This window comes from Paramormyrops kingsleyae, chromosome 18 (genome assembly GCF_048594095.1).
Source record: "Paramormyrops kingsleyae isolate MSU_618 chromosome 18, PKINGS_0.4, whole genome shotgun sequence".
NCBI lineage: Eukaryota > Metazoa > Chordata > Actinopteri > Osteoglossiformes > Mormyridae > Paramormyrops > Paramormyrops kingsleyae.
In genome coordinates, this window is record NC_132814.1 from 14,869,387 (window position 1) to 14,890,129 (window position 20,743).

The 20,743-nt window shown below is 45.1% G+C and overlaps 1 protein-coding gene across 1 annotated transcript; it reads right to left on the reverse strand.

Moving 5' to 3' along the window:
- Positions 1-2,184: 2,184 nt before the first annotated feature.
- smtnl (smoothelin, like) lies at positions 2,185-20,591 on the reverse strand. Its single transcript, XM_072702013.1, has 9 exons — positions 19,428-20,591; positions 8,796-8,877; positions 8,174-8,422; positions 8,005-8,067; positions 7,748-7,814; positions 7,250-7,375; positions 7,028-7,148; positions 4,094-4,245; positions 2,185-3,309 (listed from the first exon to the last, which is right to left on the reverse strand). The coding sequence occupies exons 1-9, from the start codon at positions 19,938-19,940 to the stop codon at positions 3,183-3,185; spliced, it is 1,500 nt and encodes a 499-aa protein (XP_072558114.1). The 5' UTR covers positions 19,941-20,591; the 3' UTR covers positions 2,185-3,182.
- Between the last annotated feature and the right edge of the window lie 152 nt (positions 20,592-20,743).

Below are 20,743 nucleotides of genomic sequence, written 5' to 3' on the forward strand. Positions count from 1 at the left end.
ACATTTAGACGCACCTGGGTTGTTAATTGTAAGATTGAGTAGGTCTATATCATATTTTATGCTTAGACAGTTCTAGATAGTTTGTTTTAATTACATCTTTGAATTAGGTTATGTAATTGTTTAACTCGCATTACAATAAGTGAAAAGTTATGGTTCAAATAGCCTATAGACAATACACCATCCATCCATCCATCCATCCATCCACAAACGCATATTCCAACCTGTTATCTTGGTCAGGTTCGCTAGAGGACGGGTGACAATAAACTAAACAGACAAACAAAAAATAAAATAAAAGTGACGTATAAAATTAAATATCAAGTAGCTGAAGCGGTAAGATGTGTGATATCTGTCTGGATTGTCAATAGACCGGTTAACTGGCAATAGCATAAAGTGAGAAATCGGAGTCTAGAAGTCAGGAAGAAGCAAGTAGGGGTGGGAATACACAGGCGATAAACGCAGGTAATCGGAGCCCTGTGTCCGCAATCCACATATTCGCTACGCAGACTTCAATTGGAATAACATAGGCCTATTAACTCTCAATTGGCTTAACCAATTAAGCGTTATTTCATATTGTACAACTCATATAAGAACTTAATTTCAAAGGTACATTACTTGAAAATCACATGCTCTATGCAATTTTAGTTATACGAAACTGCATTATAAGCATTCTGTGTTCGTCTGGCTACAGATCACTCCCGCAGTCCCCTTCTCATTCAAAAATTGATCCGTGAGAGTAATAAAAAATTTAATGGGAAAGACACAGGAAACGTCCATCCAGCCATCCATCCATCCATCCATTGTCCAGGGGGGGGTCGCGGGGGGTCCAGGGCCTATCCCGGAAGCAACGGGCACGAGGCAGGGAACAACCCTGGACGGGGGGCCAGCCCATCGCAGGACACACAGGAAACGTAAGCCAGGCAAATGAAGAAAATGTCGTAACATTAAACTGCCAGGAGATGGCAGTGTCTAAATGCTACAAAACAGCAAAACGTATTAAGTTTTAAGTACACTAACTTAAGCTTCACCCATTAATTTTTGTCCCCTCTAGAGGACATTTCGTTTTAGAATTGTTAAATTAACGGTATCATTTACAATGCTAAGTTCAACTGTTTCTTGTAGAGGACAACCTTAGCTTTCAACTGATTTGCCATGTATGAAGGTAGGGCTGCACAACTTCCTCTTCTTATCCATGAAATATGGCTGCTATTCTTGCAAGATTGTTTTGCAGAAAGAGGAAAGAATAGTTCAGATTTATGTGTTTATAGGTCTGGAATTATAGTGATTTCTTGGGAACAGCTCACTTTGGTTTACATATTAGTGTGACATTTTTGTAATGGAGTGAAAAATTAATGAACATGTCCTTCGTGACCATTTTTGATGATAATCGTGTACTGGGCTTCAGGGTCAAGGATGCTTGTCATTGCTTTTGAATATCAGAAATCTGATCGTCATGTGTCATATTAAGAAGAAGAATTTCCTATGGAAAGTCACGTATTTTTGATTCTGTGAATAAAGGATGTCTAGACCAGCCAAAATCCCCAAAGTTCTCTAGTGATGAGCAAACAATCACTTTCTCAGGCTGTTGTCCAATGTATCAGTGTGTCTGAAAACTGAATCCAAATGGGTTTTGAGTGTTTATCCATACCAGTTCAAATTGGAAGGATATTGAAATCTATCAAGGCAAGAACAACTTTAGCAGTATTTTTCACTACATTGGAGTACAAGCCATTTTCTGGTTAGCGGAGACCGACCTTAAGGGCAACTGCAACACCTGATCTTTGATCTGTATTTTACATCAGACCTATTTCTGCATGACAGGCCTGTCTACAATCCTGACACTGCTGAAGAACAGAATTCCAAAGCAGTGTCATATAATCGGTGATAGAGACCGTCAAGAATTAGGAGGGGACACATCTGAAATGATGGTAAGGATGGTCTTATGGTCTTGCAGTTACAAAATGGTTTGACAATATGTCTGTGCTTATGACCTTCACAGTCTTGCACAAGAAAATACAGAATTATATTTGAAAATAAAGTCTGAAAACTGCAGGAGGCTAAATATGTGGATCTTCTGTTTGCTGTGCTGTCCTACCTGTCTTATATGCACAATTTGATACGTTGTCGGGCGAAGATGATTGACAAATGACAATGCATTGACAAATGATATCAGAATCGCAAAACATGTCAATATGGATGTTTTTATTTTGGTTATCTTGTTCTGCACCAGCAATCTTTTCATCACAGAGATCCTGCTGACAAGCAGAGATACTTTGTGTTTCTGTGTGGCACTTTTCGGACTAGAACATACACGCACGCGCACGCACGCATTCAAACAGAAACAGAAACACACATTAACAAATGGCTGCTACAAAGGGCTGCAAACAAACAGTCCGTTTGGGAGCCACATGGTTCTTCCCTGTCTTACAAAAAGGTGCCACCCATTGGCTATGGTGAGAAAAGCACAGGCACTTCAGTGACACACCTGGGGATCATTTAAACTAGAGTACTATAAACCTACAATGCACCCGTGAATGAAAATAACAATCACAATAATAACCTTAATTATAATAATAAACAAAAGCCAAAAAAAGAAAAAAAAACAATCGTGACTACCTCCACATTCTTCTGCCCCTGACCCCTGACCCCTGACCCATCCCCAAGGGCTGTGGCTATAGTAGGTTTACAATAGGCATTTTTTGTTGTATGGCATGATCGACATGGCTGTAGAAGCACTGGAAATGGTTCATTCTGATCGCAGCCCGGCACCACATGACCGTAAAAGTCCGATCATTTTCACACAAGTTCTCGCTACCCCTGGGAAGCAGGGAGGCTCAAGCATGCGGCTCGTTACTCAGCCGTCCATGAGCCCCATGGGGCCCCAGTCAACCCTACCAAATCTCTTCCTATGCCAGGCAGCCGGGGAGCTGTGGGGGGGGGGGGTACGGCAGATAAAAAGTGGCGGTGGGGCACTACAGCAAGATTAGCAATAGCGGTCCGGCTTGTGGTTTTTCCTGTTCTGGAAAATTCTGCAGCATAGCCAAACTCGAGGTAATGTGACACCGGTCAGTTCCCGGATGGTTCAGGGTAATCGTACAGGAAGGTAGGGTGGTACCGTGGAGACCTTTCCGTACCAAAGTGGGTGGGGTTTGGGCTGTGATGAGGGACGGTGGATGCCCAGTCCCTCACTCGAACCTACGTAGGTGGTTGTAGAGGGACTGAACATATGTGAAGACGCACATAGGGTCAGGCTTGCGCCCCATCACCATCATGTCCTCCACCTCGATGAGCCGGTCACAGCCTGCCTTGGCCCTGGCAAAGAGATGGAAAGAAGGCACATTCGGCCATTTCCCACCACAGGAACTAGGAACTTCTTAATTTTTCTGGGATGCCGGTGTATTTTTGTCATGCATGAAATTTCATGTGTAGCTTACCCTGTGAACCTTTTGCATCTCCCATGTTTATTTAACATAAAGGTCACAGTTCCTGTTGTGTGGTGGGAGAGCAACACAAGAAAGTGACCAGGAACTACCAAAGTTCCCAGTCGTGACAGCCGTGAGCTGTGAGCACGAGTGTGAGCAAGTGAACCTGGAGGAGATTGTGATGGATGTCAGGATGCGTGTTTTGAAACATGCCATTTTGCCACTAAAACTTTGAATTCATTTTTGTAAAGTATAGCACAGGGTACAACAGGAATCCTGTGTATCTTTTAGGCAAATCTTAGTTTTAATGTTCAGTGCTTGGTAAGTTCTATCAACAAAGGTGCCATCTAAAATTGCATAGTGCCTTGTGCCGCTTAACAATATCAGGTAAATCTGCATTCCTCAGCAGAAGCTTTGTCTTCATGGTAAACAACAGTGCCTAATCAAAGTCATTATTTTCAATTGACCCTTTATATTCAAATTTACAAAGCAAAACTCTAGAAAGATTCTCTTTGATCATTTGTTAAAGCTAATACATAACAAGTGGAATGCCCAAGATTCTGGAATGTTTGGAATGTTCCAAAATGTAACAAAGGCTGACTTGCAGACCGATTGGCCAGCTAAAAGCATGTGTGCATGGGCAAGGCACAGACAAAGGTCTGCATCCCACTTACTCAGCAGTGCTGAAGGCCACTTCAAAGTTGTGCTTGCAGTCGGTTGGGGTCAGTGTGTTGTAGTCGAATTCAGTGGGGAAGAAGGAGTGGACCAGAGCACAGAAGGCCAAACCATCACTCCAGCTTGAAGAGAAGTTCTGGATGTCGATGTTCTGGAAGGAGAACATTGGCATCAATAACCTGAAAGACATCCATCTATCCTCCAACTACTTGTCCAGTACTAGGCATTGCATGGCGGGGGTGGGGGTGGGGGTGGGGGGGGGCAGCTAGAGCCTATTCCAGACAGCGTAGGTCATGAGGCAGGGGTCACACTACACAAGATGGCAAAGTAATTTACTTACAAACTCTACAAACATACTGTGAGGTTCAAACCAAAGTGTTAAGCACAAACACCCCCTAGCAAAACACTCCTTACTATTTTACTCCTCATCTAACACTTTTTAACACCACAGTTTTTTTTTAATCATTAACCTTGTTACAAAGTACGTGAACAAGCCCCCTCTTTAAGATTAAGAGTCGTGCATTTAACCAATATACTAGCTAATATCACCACATTATTTGCAGGGTTTATTCAAAGACCTGTATATTTATAGTTTTATTGGTTTTACTTTAGGTTTATATTTACTGATACAGTTCAGCTCACAGCTTTCATTCATCAGCTTCTCATCTTGTTTTTTTTGATGAGACTTTCTAGATTTTCTGGACCTCCGCTGGGTGTCAGCCATGCGTGCATAAACATAGACAGCAAGCCAATAGATAAAACTATTGGAACCAGTGGGCAGTGGTGGCTTGATGGTTAGGGGCACGCACTTGTAATTGAAAGGTTGCTGGTTTGAATCCCTCACCAACAAGGCACCACTGAGGTACCGTGAGCAAGGTAAGGCTGAAGCATTACATGAAATTCTGACCCTACCATCTGAACATTGCATACTCACCAAACCAAGATTTTCCAATCTTTCATTGTCCAATTTCGGAGAGCATGTGTGCACTGTAACCTCACTTTCCTGTTCTTAGGTAGGGCTGAATTAGCTGCCCCCTGCTATGTTACACTGTCACATATGGGTTAAATGCAGAGAACACATTTTGTTGCTGTACTGTGGTGTGTCAACTATGACAATTAATCGCTAAATTCTCTGTCCATAGGTGCAGGAAGTGACTCAGTGGGCTAAGCAGTATCAGTATTTGTGATTGGAAGGTCGCTGGTTTGAGGCAGAACAGTCTGAGCAAGGCCTTTAACCCTCCAGTTAAATATAAAATATACAGTGGTACCTCAGTTCTCGAACTCATTAGAACTCGAATTTCTTAAAAGTCAAACCAACCAGTTTGAAAAAAATGACTTAGAACTCGATCTGAATCTCAGAAGTTGAACCAGGAACGCCGACCTAAGATAACTTGTACGCGCGGGGAAATGAGTCATGCTGCACGTCTCTCAGCGGAAACAAAGGGTAATGCTTCAGTCTCAGCCTCGCATTCGCTGTGATAGCATTGTGCATGTTTACACTAGCTGAATACATGTATTTCTAAAGACAGTAAAAATACATTTAGACAATGATAGACAGTAACAGTAATTATTATTATATAATACATTTAAAAATAAAGATTTCTTATTAATTATTTTAATATCATTAATAATAAACCATTAATACATTTAATTATAATAATATTGTCTTGCCGAGCGGGGACGGAAGGCGCAGACATTAGGGTATCAGGGAATACGGGGTTTAATTACAGGAAAGGCAGGCAAAACGCAGACCGACAATACAATGACCGGACTGGGGAAACAAACTGAAACGCGGACGAAATACAGAGGACTAATGACAACAACCAGAAACAGCTGATCACACGGGGATTCCATATGGGGTTAACGAGGGGGTGTGGCACACGGAAGGAGCAGACGATCGGGGCAGGACACATTGTTTTTTTTTTTAACTTTACACATTGTTTGGATACATTTATTTTCTTACTTTATAAATTACTGTTTTGATAAATGTGCTTAGATGTCTTTAGTACAGTATATGGTCTTCTTGTTTTATCCTGTGCATTTTGTGTTTAAACAAAACCGTATTTAGGTGTACATTTTTGCGGCCGGGAACCAATTAATTGGTTTTCCATTATTTCTTATGGGAAAAATTTGATTGGAACTCAAACTTTTTAGGATTCGAACCTGAATTCTGAACGGATTAAGTTCGAGTTCTGAGGTACCACTGTACCTGTAACTATTTGCAAATGGCATCTATGAACCATAGGGGGGCAGTGTGTGACTCAGTGGGCTCAGCCTGTGTGCCTGTAATCAGAAGGTCGCCGGTTCAAACCTCAGCACGTCTGCGGGTCTTTGAGCAAGGCCCTTAACCCCCTTAACCCCCAGCTCCCTGGGCGCCACTACGGGTGGCTGCCCTTCACCAAAATAGTGCAAGTTGAGGGAGTCGTAAAGACAATTTACAGACGATCAATAAAGTATCGATTATTATTATTATTTAACTAAAGGATCCTTTAATTTCGCAATGTATTCTGACACTGCATTACCACCAACAACCACAGGGAGTGCTGAAGCACCCTCAGCAGAAGTGATCCCTCAATGACATTCTTTCCCATTTAATGTCTTCTTTTAACTAAAGAGTTTCCTTCTCCCTCATTTGGATATCAGTGAGTAAATTTGTTTCAAATGCTCTTTATTGCTTTGGAAACTCGGCCCAAATGCTGTTAGGCTAATTAGCATCTCTAAATTGGCTGCACCTTATAACTGTTCATATATGGCATGTGCACATGTGCCCGGTGATGGACCAGCATCTCCTCCGCTGGTACCTCAGCCTTATGTCCTGTCAACCTAAACCTAAACTTGTAAGACTCTTCTGGGTGTTAAAGCATCTGTTTTTCAGAGTGGAGGTCATTCCCTGGTTGTTCCCGTGTATGAAGCAGCGGGGCAGGGGGGCTCACTTGGTAGCCAATGGTTTTGGAGCGACACCATTCCAGGAGAATCTGCTTGATGCTGCTGGCACTCGAGACGCCAAAACTCTGTGAGCGCTTCAGTTTGGGCTTGGAGTCCAGGGGTTTGGGCCTGGAGTAAAGGGCAGGGATAAAGTCGGACTTCAGCCGGCCCTAGGGGTACACTCTGAGACAACAGGAGAAACGAACAACTAAATAAAGCTGAAAGTGCACCTGTTCGGGTCAGAGTCCAGTCTCTCGAACACCGCGCGGCGCGCCTGCGCTCCGGCAGAACGCGGCAGTGTCTGTGATCTCACCAAATCCCGTCTGCTCTCCGTGCCCCCGCCTGAGAACGTCTCCCTGCGCGCAGATGAAAGAATGAGGACATCTTACCCCATCTGAGGGACCCAGACTTATCTGATTCACCGCTGACACTCTGGGTAATCAGAAAGTGCTCTGTAAATGTCTCCCGTATCTTCTGGTTTTTGTATGTCTTTGAAGACACTTTTTAAACTTTGAAGTCTGATGGGGAATTCGACATAATTGACAGACACATGTCCCGCTGGCCTGATATTGATCAAACTGCCAAAAATCAGACCCATAGTAGTTTAACCATTTTGACTCTGGATTTGACAAGTATTTTTAATTTCAGGCTTTTATTGTTCTCCTTCGTGTGCATTTTCTCTTGACCCACTTAAAAACATAGCAGTTTTTTTCTGGCTTATAGCTCACCTCTCTGCGCTGGGGGGTGTGACAGGGCAGTATGTCACTGATTTGGAGGGCATCGAGGAAGCCCTGTCTGAAGATATCATACCAATGGACATGTGAGCGAGATACGGAATGGACAGACAGAGAAAAAAGAGCAAATCTGAAGAACTGGGAAGGAAGCGAGGTGGAGACAGGAGAAGGTGGTCATCTTAGTCTGTGGATAAAGGTTGGGGACATGGAATATCAATGGGAATCAATACGCTAGAAGTCAACAGCCTCACCTGTGACAAGAGGAGAGAGCATTGTTTTCATTGTGCTTGGAGTCCAGCTCTTCACAGCAGGCACTGAAACAGCAGACATTAAGTCATACACAAAGCAGGCAGCCAAAGCTAAAAGACAGGGAGACTCAAAGCTATCAAACAGAGCAAGAAGAAATATTCAGCCTCTCACCCTGGGATTGTGGCGCTGGCTGGCGCAGGGGATCACTGGATGCCAGCTGGCTGGACAGCTGAGGCTCCGTGGGAAAAGGAGGCGGGACTCGGGTAGGGCTGGTCAGCAGCTCCTGGTTCTTGGTTACCGAGCTCACAGGTGGATCAGACGTCTTTGGTAGGTGTGGCCGTGACCTGGCCACGGGAGCGGGGTGCTCCTGCGGACCGTCATTGGCTGGAGACCGCAGCTCCTGTGATCTTACAGGCTTTTCTAATTGGATTACAGCATGAAACATCATATGTTTTAGTCATGAAGATACAATGTCATGCTATTGAAGGTCATTTTTTTTCTATCATTGTGTCTAAATTTTAATATTATCCTTTCACAAATGAATCCACCTTAACTGCAATCCATAAATGTTTTCTAATTCATCATACTATTAGGTATCTAAATGTCAATTCAACAACCATAGCCAAATTGCTATTGATCGATGTGTTCCAAAATAATCTTTTTTCCCTTATTAATGGAACTGAATGAATGACAAATGTTTTTGGGTACAGTAGTAATCGCCTTTTTTGGACTAAAAGTGCAACCCGGTTAGACAGATGGAGTGGATGAGATGGAGAGTCCTGCCTGACCATACCTGGGGTTACTTGGTGTCCATTCTCCAGCATGGGGTTTGTTTGGATGGGGTCCACCTCAATAGGTTCTTCTTTTTCTATGCTCTGTAAAACAAAGACAGAACTAATTGCTACTGCTATACACATCATACACGCAAACACACACACACACACACACAGTACACCTTGCTAGTAGAGTCGAACCCCCATTCCTCAGAACTGTCTTAATTGTTTGTGCCATAGATTCAGCAAGCTGCTTGAAACATTCCTCAGAGACTTTGGTCCATGTTGGCATGATAGCATCACACAGTTACTGCAGATTTGTCTGCTGCACCTTCACGATGCGAACCTCCCGTTCCACCACATCCCATAGGCGCTCTGTTGGATTGAGATCTGGTGACTGTGGCGGCCATTTGAGTACAGTGAACCCATTGTCATGTTCAAGAAACCAGCCTGGAAGTGTGTTAACCTGCTGGAAGTAGCCATTAGAAGCTGGGTACACTGTGGTCATAAAGGGACAGACATGGTCAGGAACAATACTTAGGTAGGCTGTGACATTTAAATGATGCTCAGTTGGTACTAAGGGACCCAAAGTGTGGCTAGAAAACACCCCCCCACCACACAACCATCAGCAGCCTGAATTGCTGATAAAAGGCCGGATGGATCCATGCTTTCATGTTGTTTACATGAAATTCTGACCCTACCATCTGAACATTGCATACTCACCAAACCAAGATTTTCCAATCTTTCATTGTCCAATTTCGGAGAGCATGTGTGCACTGTAACCTCACTTTCCTGTTCTTAGCTGATCTTAGCTCATCGATTTCAAGGTTCAACGTGTTGTTCATTCAGAGATGCTCTTCTGCATATCTCAATACCTTGGTTGTAACGAGTAGTTATTTAAGTTACCGTTGCTTTACTATCAGGTTGAACCAGTCTGACCACTCTTCTCTGACCTCTGTCATCAACAAGGTGATTTTGCTCAGAAAACCGCCGCTTACTGGATAATTTTTCTTTTTTGGCCCCATTCTCTGTAAAATCCTAGAGATGGTTGTGCATGAAAATCCCATTAGATCAGCAGTTTCTGAAACCCTCACACCAGCCCACCTGGCACCGACAACCATGCCGCATTCAATCAATTTTCTTCCCCATTCTGGTGTTTCATGTGAACATTAACTGAAGCTGCTGACCCGTATCTGCGTGATAATACACACTGTGCCTCTGACATATGATTGGCTGATTAGATATTTGCTTCAGCAAGCAGCTGAAGAGGTGTACCTAATAAAGTGGCCAATGAGGGTGCATGTATGTGTGCGTATATAATATAAATCATTAAAGTATTAAAAGGACTTTAATTTACTGGCTCATTTATATGTGTTACATTTCCTGCCAAAAGCACTTAGTAATAGGGTTTCACGTTAAGCACTTTGAATCCGACACTTAGTAGCTAAATCTCTCCGGGCACGTTTCCCGAGACACTCGTGAATTGAACCTATTTGTTTGTCCTCACCTAAGGATTTATGCCTTTAAAACGGTTCTGCAGGTACAGATACCGGGTACGGATGCTACTGTTCAGCTCATAGGCGTGTTACAGCGACGGGCACCCGAGCATGTGTGTGTGTGTTTGTTCATACACGTTGCTCTGTGTGGCTTATCTCAGCCCCTGCCTTTGCCGATGCCCAGATAGCTCTGGTGGCCAGGCACAGACGACACGGCTCCGTCACATCTCCCCACAGCATCTCGAAGGCCCTAGAGCCCAGACGGTGAGCGGAGATGGTTTACGGCTCCTGATAAACCCCCCTCCCGTCCCCAAGATAAAAACTTCGGAATCACTGACGTCATGAGTTCCAAGCTAAATGAAAACAAAAGTTTTAAACAGTTGTAATAAGCATAAGGTAAGACGTTAAATTTAATTTATTGACAGGCTTGAAAATGGGCCAATGGGGGGATTTTGAAGACCATTCTAAAAATATATTTCCATGCAATTTAAGCAGAATAGAACAGAATGCATATTTTGCATGTACCTAGCATTTTGTAGTATGATTCTTCTGGTATTGCTGGTCCTTACTGAAAATAATTTTTGGGTATTCTAACAATGCTTATTTTATCTTCTTAGCTTGGTTGCCTTAGCTGGTAGCTTTGGAAATATTTACTCCATAGGGATTCAAAGTAATGCTTATCACAAAGAATGTTGAAAGGTTAAAACCTGATGATGAGTCTGCCTGGAGCAGTCGGGAAGGCCTGCCCCTCAGCGACGATAGTGGACTGAGTGAACAGAGAATGTGGAGGTAATCTCCTCCTACTGATTGTGGCCTTCCACTGTGCGGATGCACCACTGGGAGTTCATAAGGTCCCGATTTCCTCTCAGGGTTGCCAGGTTGTGACCTCTCGGCTGGGCTATAAAAGCACGAGGCACCGAGCGGTCTGAGGGCCGGCTTACCAGCGTATGGTGCCTCCTGACTCAAAGGGACAGGTTATGTGAAGTGGTGCCGGACCAGAATGTGGGCCAGAATGGGCCGCCTGAATGGCTGGACTAAAGACAGATTTCCACCACACCGTTTGTGCTTTGACAGATGCATCTGACCTTTACGGATGCTCCTCCTCATCTGTTCTTATCAGTCACTACAACCATTATATACCCATTATCACACAGTGGTTGTTAGGTAGCTAAGCAATCTAAGTGCCCATGGCAACCAAAGCCACCATATTTGTATACTTCCCTGAGGACACTGTTACAGTGAGCATCTCCTTCTCTGGATGCCTCAGCAAAGGGTAGAAAGTATTGCCTCAGGGGCAAACATATACAGGTTCAGGAATGAGCAGCTGTGAGGTGCTGAGGGCTTGCATAGTACATTTTGTACTTCCTGTCTCGGTCCTTTTCGCAGAAGTACACGCACACCCACATGCATGCTGAAAGACAGACATGAGGAAACACGGGCAGAAAAGGAGCAGATTCTTGTTATATAGTCAGTTATGGGGCTGTTGGGGGACCAGCTCGGTGACATCAGCTCCCAAGAATGCTGATGGGGTGTGTATTTTTCAGAGAGGGGCTGGTAGAGGGGACGGGCAGCTGTTAACAGCCGGGGCGTCCCAGCAGGACAAGGAGTGCTGCCAGGTTGGGCTGGAAGTGAAGAAATTCAAGGTGTCATGTGTCTGTCCCCCATCTCCAACACACTGAGTGTCCCCAACATCAGTCACCCAGTTCGGGTGTTTCACAGAGATGGCTTGCGTAGGATTGCTGAAGTGGGCAGTCTGCTAATCTCTTCCCATTAACTAGTTACTAGGTCACTGAGCAATCCCCATCTCCCACAACCCAGATGGGATTACTGGGACGTGTGTGTGAAAAGATATACTGTGGAAGCTTCTACAGTTGCTCCACATGAAGGATCAATAACCAGGATCAGTCCGGCTGTACCTACACAAACAGGCAAGTGAGCTCCAAGCTTCGTTCACTGTCAAGGTAAATGATATATAGAAGGGTGGAGATTTGACGCCCAAGGGCGAGGTGTCAGAAGTCAAACCTAGCTTCCACTAGGAAGTAACCGCCAGCAAATGAAAAGCTTTCCTTTCCTCTCCTTTCCAGAACAATAAATCTCTTCCTTGAACCCGAAGACTGCATCGTTGGATTACCTATGGGGAGCAGGAGTGCGTCAAGAGGAAGCACAAAGGAAGGCCTCCAGTTTGTTCCTAGGACACCTGAGGAACAACAGGAACATTCAGTCCAGTCATTTTTGGACGCCCCCCCCCCTCCCAAAAAAAAAACTCGATTGAGTCTGCCTAGAAATGCGCTGTCATCGGACAGGGAGCCAGAGAAAGGGCCTCAATTGTTATTCACATTCAGTATGAATTATCTGAAACCTAAGGTGAGGTGAACATCAAAATCTCTTATCTAAACATGGTTTATTTAGTGAATGTAGATACCAAAGTGTATTATTCTTTGTGGGTCTTTGAAACACAGTGTCCTCTGTTCTTTGGGATGATATCACAGATAGCTAGAACTAGACTCATATGTTTATAGAATGGAGCCTGGACATGCCTGATGGAGGTCTGGCCACGAGGCAGAACGGAGTGTGGGGGAGGTGGTGACTAGACCCAAAGGCCAACATCACCAAGTCTGGTCAAGAGGGTGAGCCATCTGTCTCCGAGAGACCAGGCCTGTTCCCCGCTCAAGTATAAATAACCTTGGGTTTCAGAGGAACATTCACAGTTTCCACATTATCAAGTGATAATCCCAGGCTAAGGGAGGGGTGACTGGGCTGAAAGGAGAAGATCCTAAATATCCACCAGAGCCACAAGCTGTCAGATCATGCTACAGCCGCTAACGTGCTAAAGGATCATTTTACCAACCTCTTCCTTCTTGCCTATAAAAAATAAGCAAGGGCTAGAAGCCTGACTGGAACAAAAGCTTATAATTCTGGGCCTGATCTAATTCAGTCGTATTAGCATCAAGTGGCCCTTCACTAAGACAATGTGATGATTATTAGAGGTTATGTAATCACCTTTCTCAAGCTTCACAGTCTGTGTAAATAAATGTAACAGAAGGTCTGGAAATCAGCTCCAGTTGTGCAACTGCAACTCTACCTGCTACCCGGCTATCTACCTCAGCGTTAAAGATTCATCATTTAGTGTCCGACTAAGAAAGCCGTTGAAATAATCTTGAAGTCTTTAAATTTGTAAAATATTTGGCATTTGAGACATCTGAGATTAGCAGGACAAATCAAGCTAGGAGTCAGATTAGGGGTTTGTACTGTCTTGCGTGAGGATCTTTCTGCCAAAGACCTTGGCACACAGGACTATCCTGGCGGGAGGATTTAAGCTTTTGCATCATGCATCAGCTGCAGCAGAGATTCTATTGCTTCCCCTCTGGCCAGGAAAGCAAACAAATAAAAAGCAAAAATAAAATTGCTTTCCCAATCCTGGCGCTTGCAGATGGATCGTGGATTTACTGGAAACTCAAGCTCAGCCCCCACCGTCGCCCCGTGCTTCTTCAGCTGACAGACTTAAATTAAACTCACAGTAAAATTCAAGGGATTTCCAGTTCCCAGCAGATCTAATATAAAGCAAACTGACTTGGAAAAAAAGTCCCAGAATTCTCTTTCCCTTTCAAACCCCACCCACACTCTCCACTGTGACCTCATGGTGACCTTTGCAAGACCAGAACAATGGCTGTTTGGGTGTGTGGGGGGGGGGGGGACAGGGGGTGAGGTCATCACAAATACAGAAAGTTATTAACCCGTATCCAAGGAGATGCAAACATCCGTTTGTGTCCTTGCGCATGCATTGTCTGCTAGTCATTATGAGAGGTATGGGCAGCTTGGGGCATAAGACACCCCCCGCACCACCACTTACATTTAGTCAAGATGTATTCAATTTGCTTCAGTTCCAAATGGCTTTATTATCCTGACTGATTCTCTCCAGTATCAATGCGACATTTAATACATATCATATCAAGTACAATATGGTATAACGTTACTTCACCGCCTGTGTGCCAAGTGTATCCTTAGCTGATCTATTAGCTTTCCTGTTCCCGGCCTCATACTCTCAATCCTCCCCCCCCCCCCCCTCATTCCCTATGTTATTAGGTTCTTAAAGGTTTTCTGTTCTGGACCTCTCCTTCATCCAGGAATCCACCTAGGGAGAGAGCAGCCAGGCCGGGATCAGGGTGGAGACTAGGCTTCCAGTTCTGCTGTGGTGGGGGCCAGCTTTGTGCATGGGGGTGCGTGGGAGGCGTTCAGAGGCTTCACTCGAAATGTCAACCGCTTCTTTTTTTTTTTTTTGAAGCAGTTTACCCCCTACTGCTATGACCAGCAAATGTGCCCAAGTAACAAACCCGTCTTCAGATTGCAAAACGCACAGCATGTATGTCTACACACACTCCCACAAGCATGTACACTGACCCTCTGTACAGATGCTGTTGAGTTCAGTTTTTCGTAATCTTATGCTCAGTCTGCTCCAGGACCCAGAACTGTAAACAGCTTGCGCCAGGAATCGAACTGACGTTCAGACATGTGACGTCGTTCACCTCTGGAATGACCCTGCCGTGTGGAAGGAGCATTGGGCAATGTCCTGAGGTCTTACAAGGGAACGGGTCCCCGCTGTAAGGGACGGCACGGAATAGCTTCGGGGCACGCCGACGGCACGGCTGCCTTCATACTTTGGAATGCAATTAAAACACGGGGGGGTTCGTTTCAGGCCAAGAGGGTGTCAAGCATTACCCCTCAAGAGCTTTTACAAGCCCTTTAAAAAGCCCCTAGGCAGGGCAGCACGGAGCCAATGGAACCATGGGTAGTAAAATGAAAACCAGGGGGGCACATAATCAATCAGCTGTACGAAACGAAACTATCCATGAAATATAGAGAGCGCGATATAGCCACTCCACCGAAAAAATATAATAATTTTAGAGACTTTTGAGATGAGTTCAGGTTTGTGCGCTTACAGCTTTTTCAAGTGAGCCCTTTAACTGTCCCATAAACATAATTCGCAGTATTTAATGTAATCATAGAGACATGGCAGCAGGCCAGGCATTCCTAAGGCATTAGAAGTGAAAAGTCTCTGTGGATCCTTTGGTCAAATCAGGAAGTGTCCCTCCGTGCATGATGTAACCTGAGGCTTACGAGTGGCCACACAGTATGGCGGATGATGTCAGCGGAGACAGAGAAGCAGACATGCAGACTTCTGCGGTAATTTAACTGACCATTAAGATTTATTCGGTGCGTGCACGGATTTCATGAGCTGCTCAGCCGTGCCACACAGATGTCGCAGGAAATACTCGGAATAGACAGCTTGCATTGGTTATATATGGAGGAGGGGTCTATACGCCTCAAAACACAAGACACATATGAACCCATATATACATGTCAGTAACAAGCAGTATAATCCCAATCACCACTGCTATTTATTAATCACGGCTACTTAAAACCTCAGCACATTGTTGTCCTACTTGCATTGATACGGAAACCATATCTTGTACTTCTTGAGCACTGTGCAAAAAAGTCCGAGGCGGCCAAAGAAAATTATGTTTTAATGATCTTTATGTTGATGTAAAACTATGTTATTATGCCTGTCAAAGTGTGTCAGTTTAGCCATTTCAAAACCTCCCCAAAAAGTCACCCTAGTATTTGCAGCGGCCATCCAACGCACCAACGTATTTTCTGACTCGAACACTAGCACACCTCGTTCAGCTAATCGATACCTCACTGACTTTTATAACTAATTAAATTAATTAAGTCAGTTGGTGGTGAAGTTTAAAAGACACGTGGAATGGCTGAGGTGCGTCTGAGGTGAGATCTGGGATCCAATAAGACTTCTGCACAGTACTGTATATTGTATGTATTGGACATAATACCTCATATTTCGTATGTTACTGTACACAGGTCTGTCATTGGTATGTATTGTTCTTCATCATTACAGGTACACAAGCATGTATTTCATTCGGCGTGCCAAGCACCGTGTGGCCGGGTCCCTGTCGCTTTTGTACTTGCGCTTGTACCAATGAAAATAAAGTTTTCGAATCCTTGGATCCTAAACCCAAACGAACTGGAATGGGATCCATGAGGAAATGGGTGCAGATGACTTGAAGACCGCTAGCTGGGTGATTGTGGTGTGGGTCTGCACTGAACACTGTGAGTAAGGTCAAATAACAGCCACCAATATTCTACGGTGTCTAATGGGCTGATGCCAGAAATTGTATCACTGTAAGATCAGCACTTCATTTCACTTATTGATATACTGCTCTATATCTGCTCTTTTTATCCATTTTGCAGTCATTTTATATTCATTGTTATTTGGTTTTTATTTTAATACTAAATTTACTCTACTTTGCACATCACGCACAATCCAGGAAGCAGGTGGAAAAGCATTTCACTGAACTCTGGTACAGTGCATGATCATCTGTGTGACAAATAAAACTTGAAACTTGAAAGATTGAATGTCAGCTGTGGCTGGGTTGAGAGGTAACAGACCACAAGCAGTAATGCACACGAATAAGATTACAAATGACCTAATGTCTGTAAGGATGGTGAACTGGGGAGGAAATAAAACGGTATAGACCACATACTTCATTAGGAACAACTCTGAAGGATAACAAACTCACTGCATTGGTAGTCATACATATACTACTTCACCTGTGTTTTTGGGGTATGACTCAATCGGTTAGGCCTCCATGCCTGTGACTGGAAGGTTGTTGGTTTTAATCCCGTTCTCAGCAGACTAGTTACGTGTCCGTTGGACCCTTCAGTGAGGCTCATTACTCCTTGAAATGCTCCAAAGGGGCCAGATAAATGGCTGACCTGGTGTTTGGACCCAAGCTTAGCTGTTAACTGTGCATGTATATGTGTGCACGTCTCAAAGGGAAGCATGATGGAATACGTGAATAGCGTTCCAGTGCAATTGTGCAAATGGAAAATAGGTGTAATTTTTCTTCCCCATTTCCCTGGCTGTTTAATATTACCATTATAATCAGGGAGATAGATGACTGGACAACAGGAGCATAGTGTATTGAGATAATCCCACCACTGGGCGTCTCGCTCACTGAACATGCAAGCCAGAGTTTTCCCAGTGAGGATTTGCGCTTTGAGCAAATCTGCCAAGCTAGCTGATACACACGTGCCCCCTACACAAACACGTACACACATTCCCGTTTCCTCCCTGTCATTATCCAGATGTGAAACGCAGCTGCAGCCCCCCTCCAACACACTGAAATGTTCCCCATGGGGAGGGGGGGCGGGGAAGATTTACACTGTACTACTGTACAATTGTAGACATCATCAAATACATGGAGAGAGTCACAGGTGATGGGCCAGATAATGTAGAGGAATTTGAATCGACATGTGCCACACAGGTGACCCCCCCCCCCCACAACCCACGCATGTAACAGGTAATCAGCCCTGTTGGAGTCTCAGGGCAGGCGTGAGAAAAGCACAGCATCTTAGCTTCACAGAAGGGAGTTAAGACAGAGCCGAAAGCTCAGCAAATCATAATGGACTGAGGGCGGCATCTTCAAAAAATCCCATATTTAGCCATAAGCAGCTCCGCGATATTTATCTGCCCTTTTTACGCCGCTGTGTTTATTGTTTACATACACATTGTACTATGTAGATAAGCCCTTGTGACCAGCCCTCTCCCCGTTTTGCACTTTAAGTCCTGTGAAGATCATTCTCTGTTACTTGCTGCTTGTTACTGCCGTCTGTTTGTGGTACCACGGTCCCAGGGGAACGTTATTTCATGCCACATTACACCCAAATAGGGATGGTAAGATAATACAGCCCACTTCACTTGAAACACAATACATTTCTTGGTCTTAATGACCTCTGATACTACCTCCATAAAACTAAAAGTACTAATGAGTGAATACTAGACCATAAAACAGTATCAGGGATTGTAATGAACAACACTCAGAGTAAGCTGATACTTTCCTAATCAGAAAAAATATTTCTGGCTAAGTGAAGAAGAGGTTTGGATCAAACCTCGACTGCACTCTTTTAGTATACAGTCAGCATCACCGTGAATGAAATGACAGTGGAACGAGCCATGCCACTTGGTAATGAGTTGTCTCGCTTAATAAACAAAGGGGAGCAGGATGTGGACTGAACTAGGGAGTGAGGGGGCTGCCCAAATTTGACAACGCTGCATTACACTTCATGGTTTCCTGCTCAATTACCAGTAGCTGAATCTCCACACAAACCCGCTCACACAAATGGGCTGATGAACAAGCAACACTTGTTCTGTCCAGTTCGGCTCCTGTTGTAAGTTCGGTTATAGGACCCTCAAAGATCCTTTCGCGTGCCATGTCAAGCAGAATAACTGACCTCTATCTTTCAGGGAGAAAGGAAAAGAAAGAGCACTCGCTAAACCCATGCTTAAGGTGTACACTATGGATATTTATGGTTATTGTTTGTGATTATGATTTTTGTTTGTGATTATGATTATTGTTTGTGATTATGATTATTGTTTATGGTCTAATATCCTATGTCTTATCTCTTTATGCTTACGTCTCCTGGTCACAGTCTGGAATCACGCACCAAAGCATTTTACTTCGCAATTCTGTATGTGCCAAATAAAACTTGAAACGCTCTGGAAACTGAGTTTACTTCTTTCTACAGAGGAAAAAAACTCACCAGCTGAATGAGGAAGAAAACCAAGAGCCAGAGAGTAAAAACAAGGTTGATCTGTACTCTGTATGACCTCTGTAAATCATAGATTTTTAATTGATACGTATTCTATATTAACTCATGCCCAATACAGAATATACATATCAATTATATTCCTTTGAAGTCCTTTGCTCCAAATAAACCACAGTAATAAGTAATAGCGACATCACTTCAAAAAAGCTTAGCAGGGGCCTCATAATCTTTGACCAGAGATTAAGGAGTCAGGACTGCCCCCCCCCCACCCCCCACATTAAGCAAGGCTCAGGAGCTTTTTCGAGTGCTGAAAACCTCAACAGAAAGTACACTGTGGCGTGGAGATGGTCCAGCAGCATGGTCATGAAGCATGGAGACGCACAGCTGGAAAACGCACAGAAGGATTCGACTCACGTTGTCTGAGATTGCTTTCAGATGTGGTCCTTCAATTTGTGAGTTCGGGCAATTTGCACTCAGATAAACAAATGTGTACTACAGCGTATCGGCCCCCCCGGGACCCCGCATTATACTTACATTAGACTTGTTGAACACGGCGAACGTGGCCCGGCTGGAGAATCGAGTTGCTGTCGGACCGTGAGCAGGACCGGAACCGGGGCTGGGGGCGGAGTCCACAGAAGGGGGAATCACAGCAGAGGGGGATGCTGGGGACCGATGACCCACGGGCTGGGGGGAGCCCTCCACACAAGCGTGGGGGCGGGCCGTATCACGGGCGGCACTGCATTCCAGCAGGGCGCTCCGGTCACACACGGTCCCCGTCAGCTCCTCCACGCGGCGCGTCAGCACCTCCAGCTGACCACGGAGCTGCCGGTTCTCCAGCTGCAGTTGGGCCACGGCGCGGCCCAGGGGCCCCGTTAGCCGGTCGGCCTCTTCCAGGCGTCGCTCCACACCCACCTTGAAGGCTCCCACGTCGGCGTGAAGCTCGCGAACTGCGGCCTGCAGCGTGGCCTCGTAGCGGGCCAGAGCGGCACACACCGTCTCCCCCTCCAGGGGGCTCTCCCCGACGGCCGCCATTTGTCCAGAATCCATCACGGCGTTTACTCCGGTAGACACTCGTCTCCTCCGCTGCCTGTACCCAGTGATCCCACCTTATCGTCCTCTCACCTCAAAACGAAATGGCCTTGGAATCTGGTGTCCTTTCAGGACAGGATGACAGCTCACAACAGAGAGCAAGGAAGCGGTGCACTCATGAGCCTTTGGCCCTTTACTGTCCCACTGAGAGTTTACTGGAGTCCCTCGCTGTGTGCTCTGGAGCCTGCCTCGGGGTCAGCCATCGGCCGTGCGCATGTTCCACCTCAGTGAAGATCATCAAACAAAAAAAACACACATACACATGCACAAAGTATCATCGGGTATCTCTTGAAGACAAAGGTGAGCATTCTTTAGGCAAACCCAAAAAAGTATGAGAAGTCACCAGCAAGCTCAGTCCATCTGTTCCCAGTAGAAGTCCTGCACTACAACCTGTGAGCCCAGTAAGTCCACTGACCTCCAGTACAGTTCACCTTCACCAGTGCAAAGCTCCGGTTCCGCTGTGCCTGAGAGTGTCTGCTCACCCTGACATGTAGGCTTATCTCATTCTCTCTCTCTCTCTCTCTCTCTCTGGCTGGGGGAGGGAGCTGGAGCAGGGGGAGGGCCAAATTTTATTGCATCGCAGCCCTCTCTTAGCAGCTGGTGAGAGTCCTCCTTCAAACAGCGATCCCTCCCCCCCCCCCCCCGTCACCCCCGACCCCCCCTATCCCTTTAGGGGTGTTTCTACGTCATTGCGCTTGCCAAACTTTTACGGCACGCTGTCCTGACAGTCCCCTTCACTTCAGATGGATTTAATGCAAATT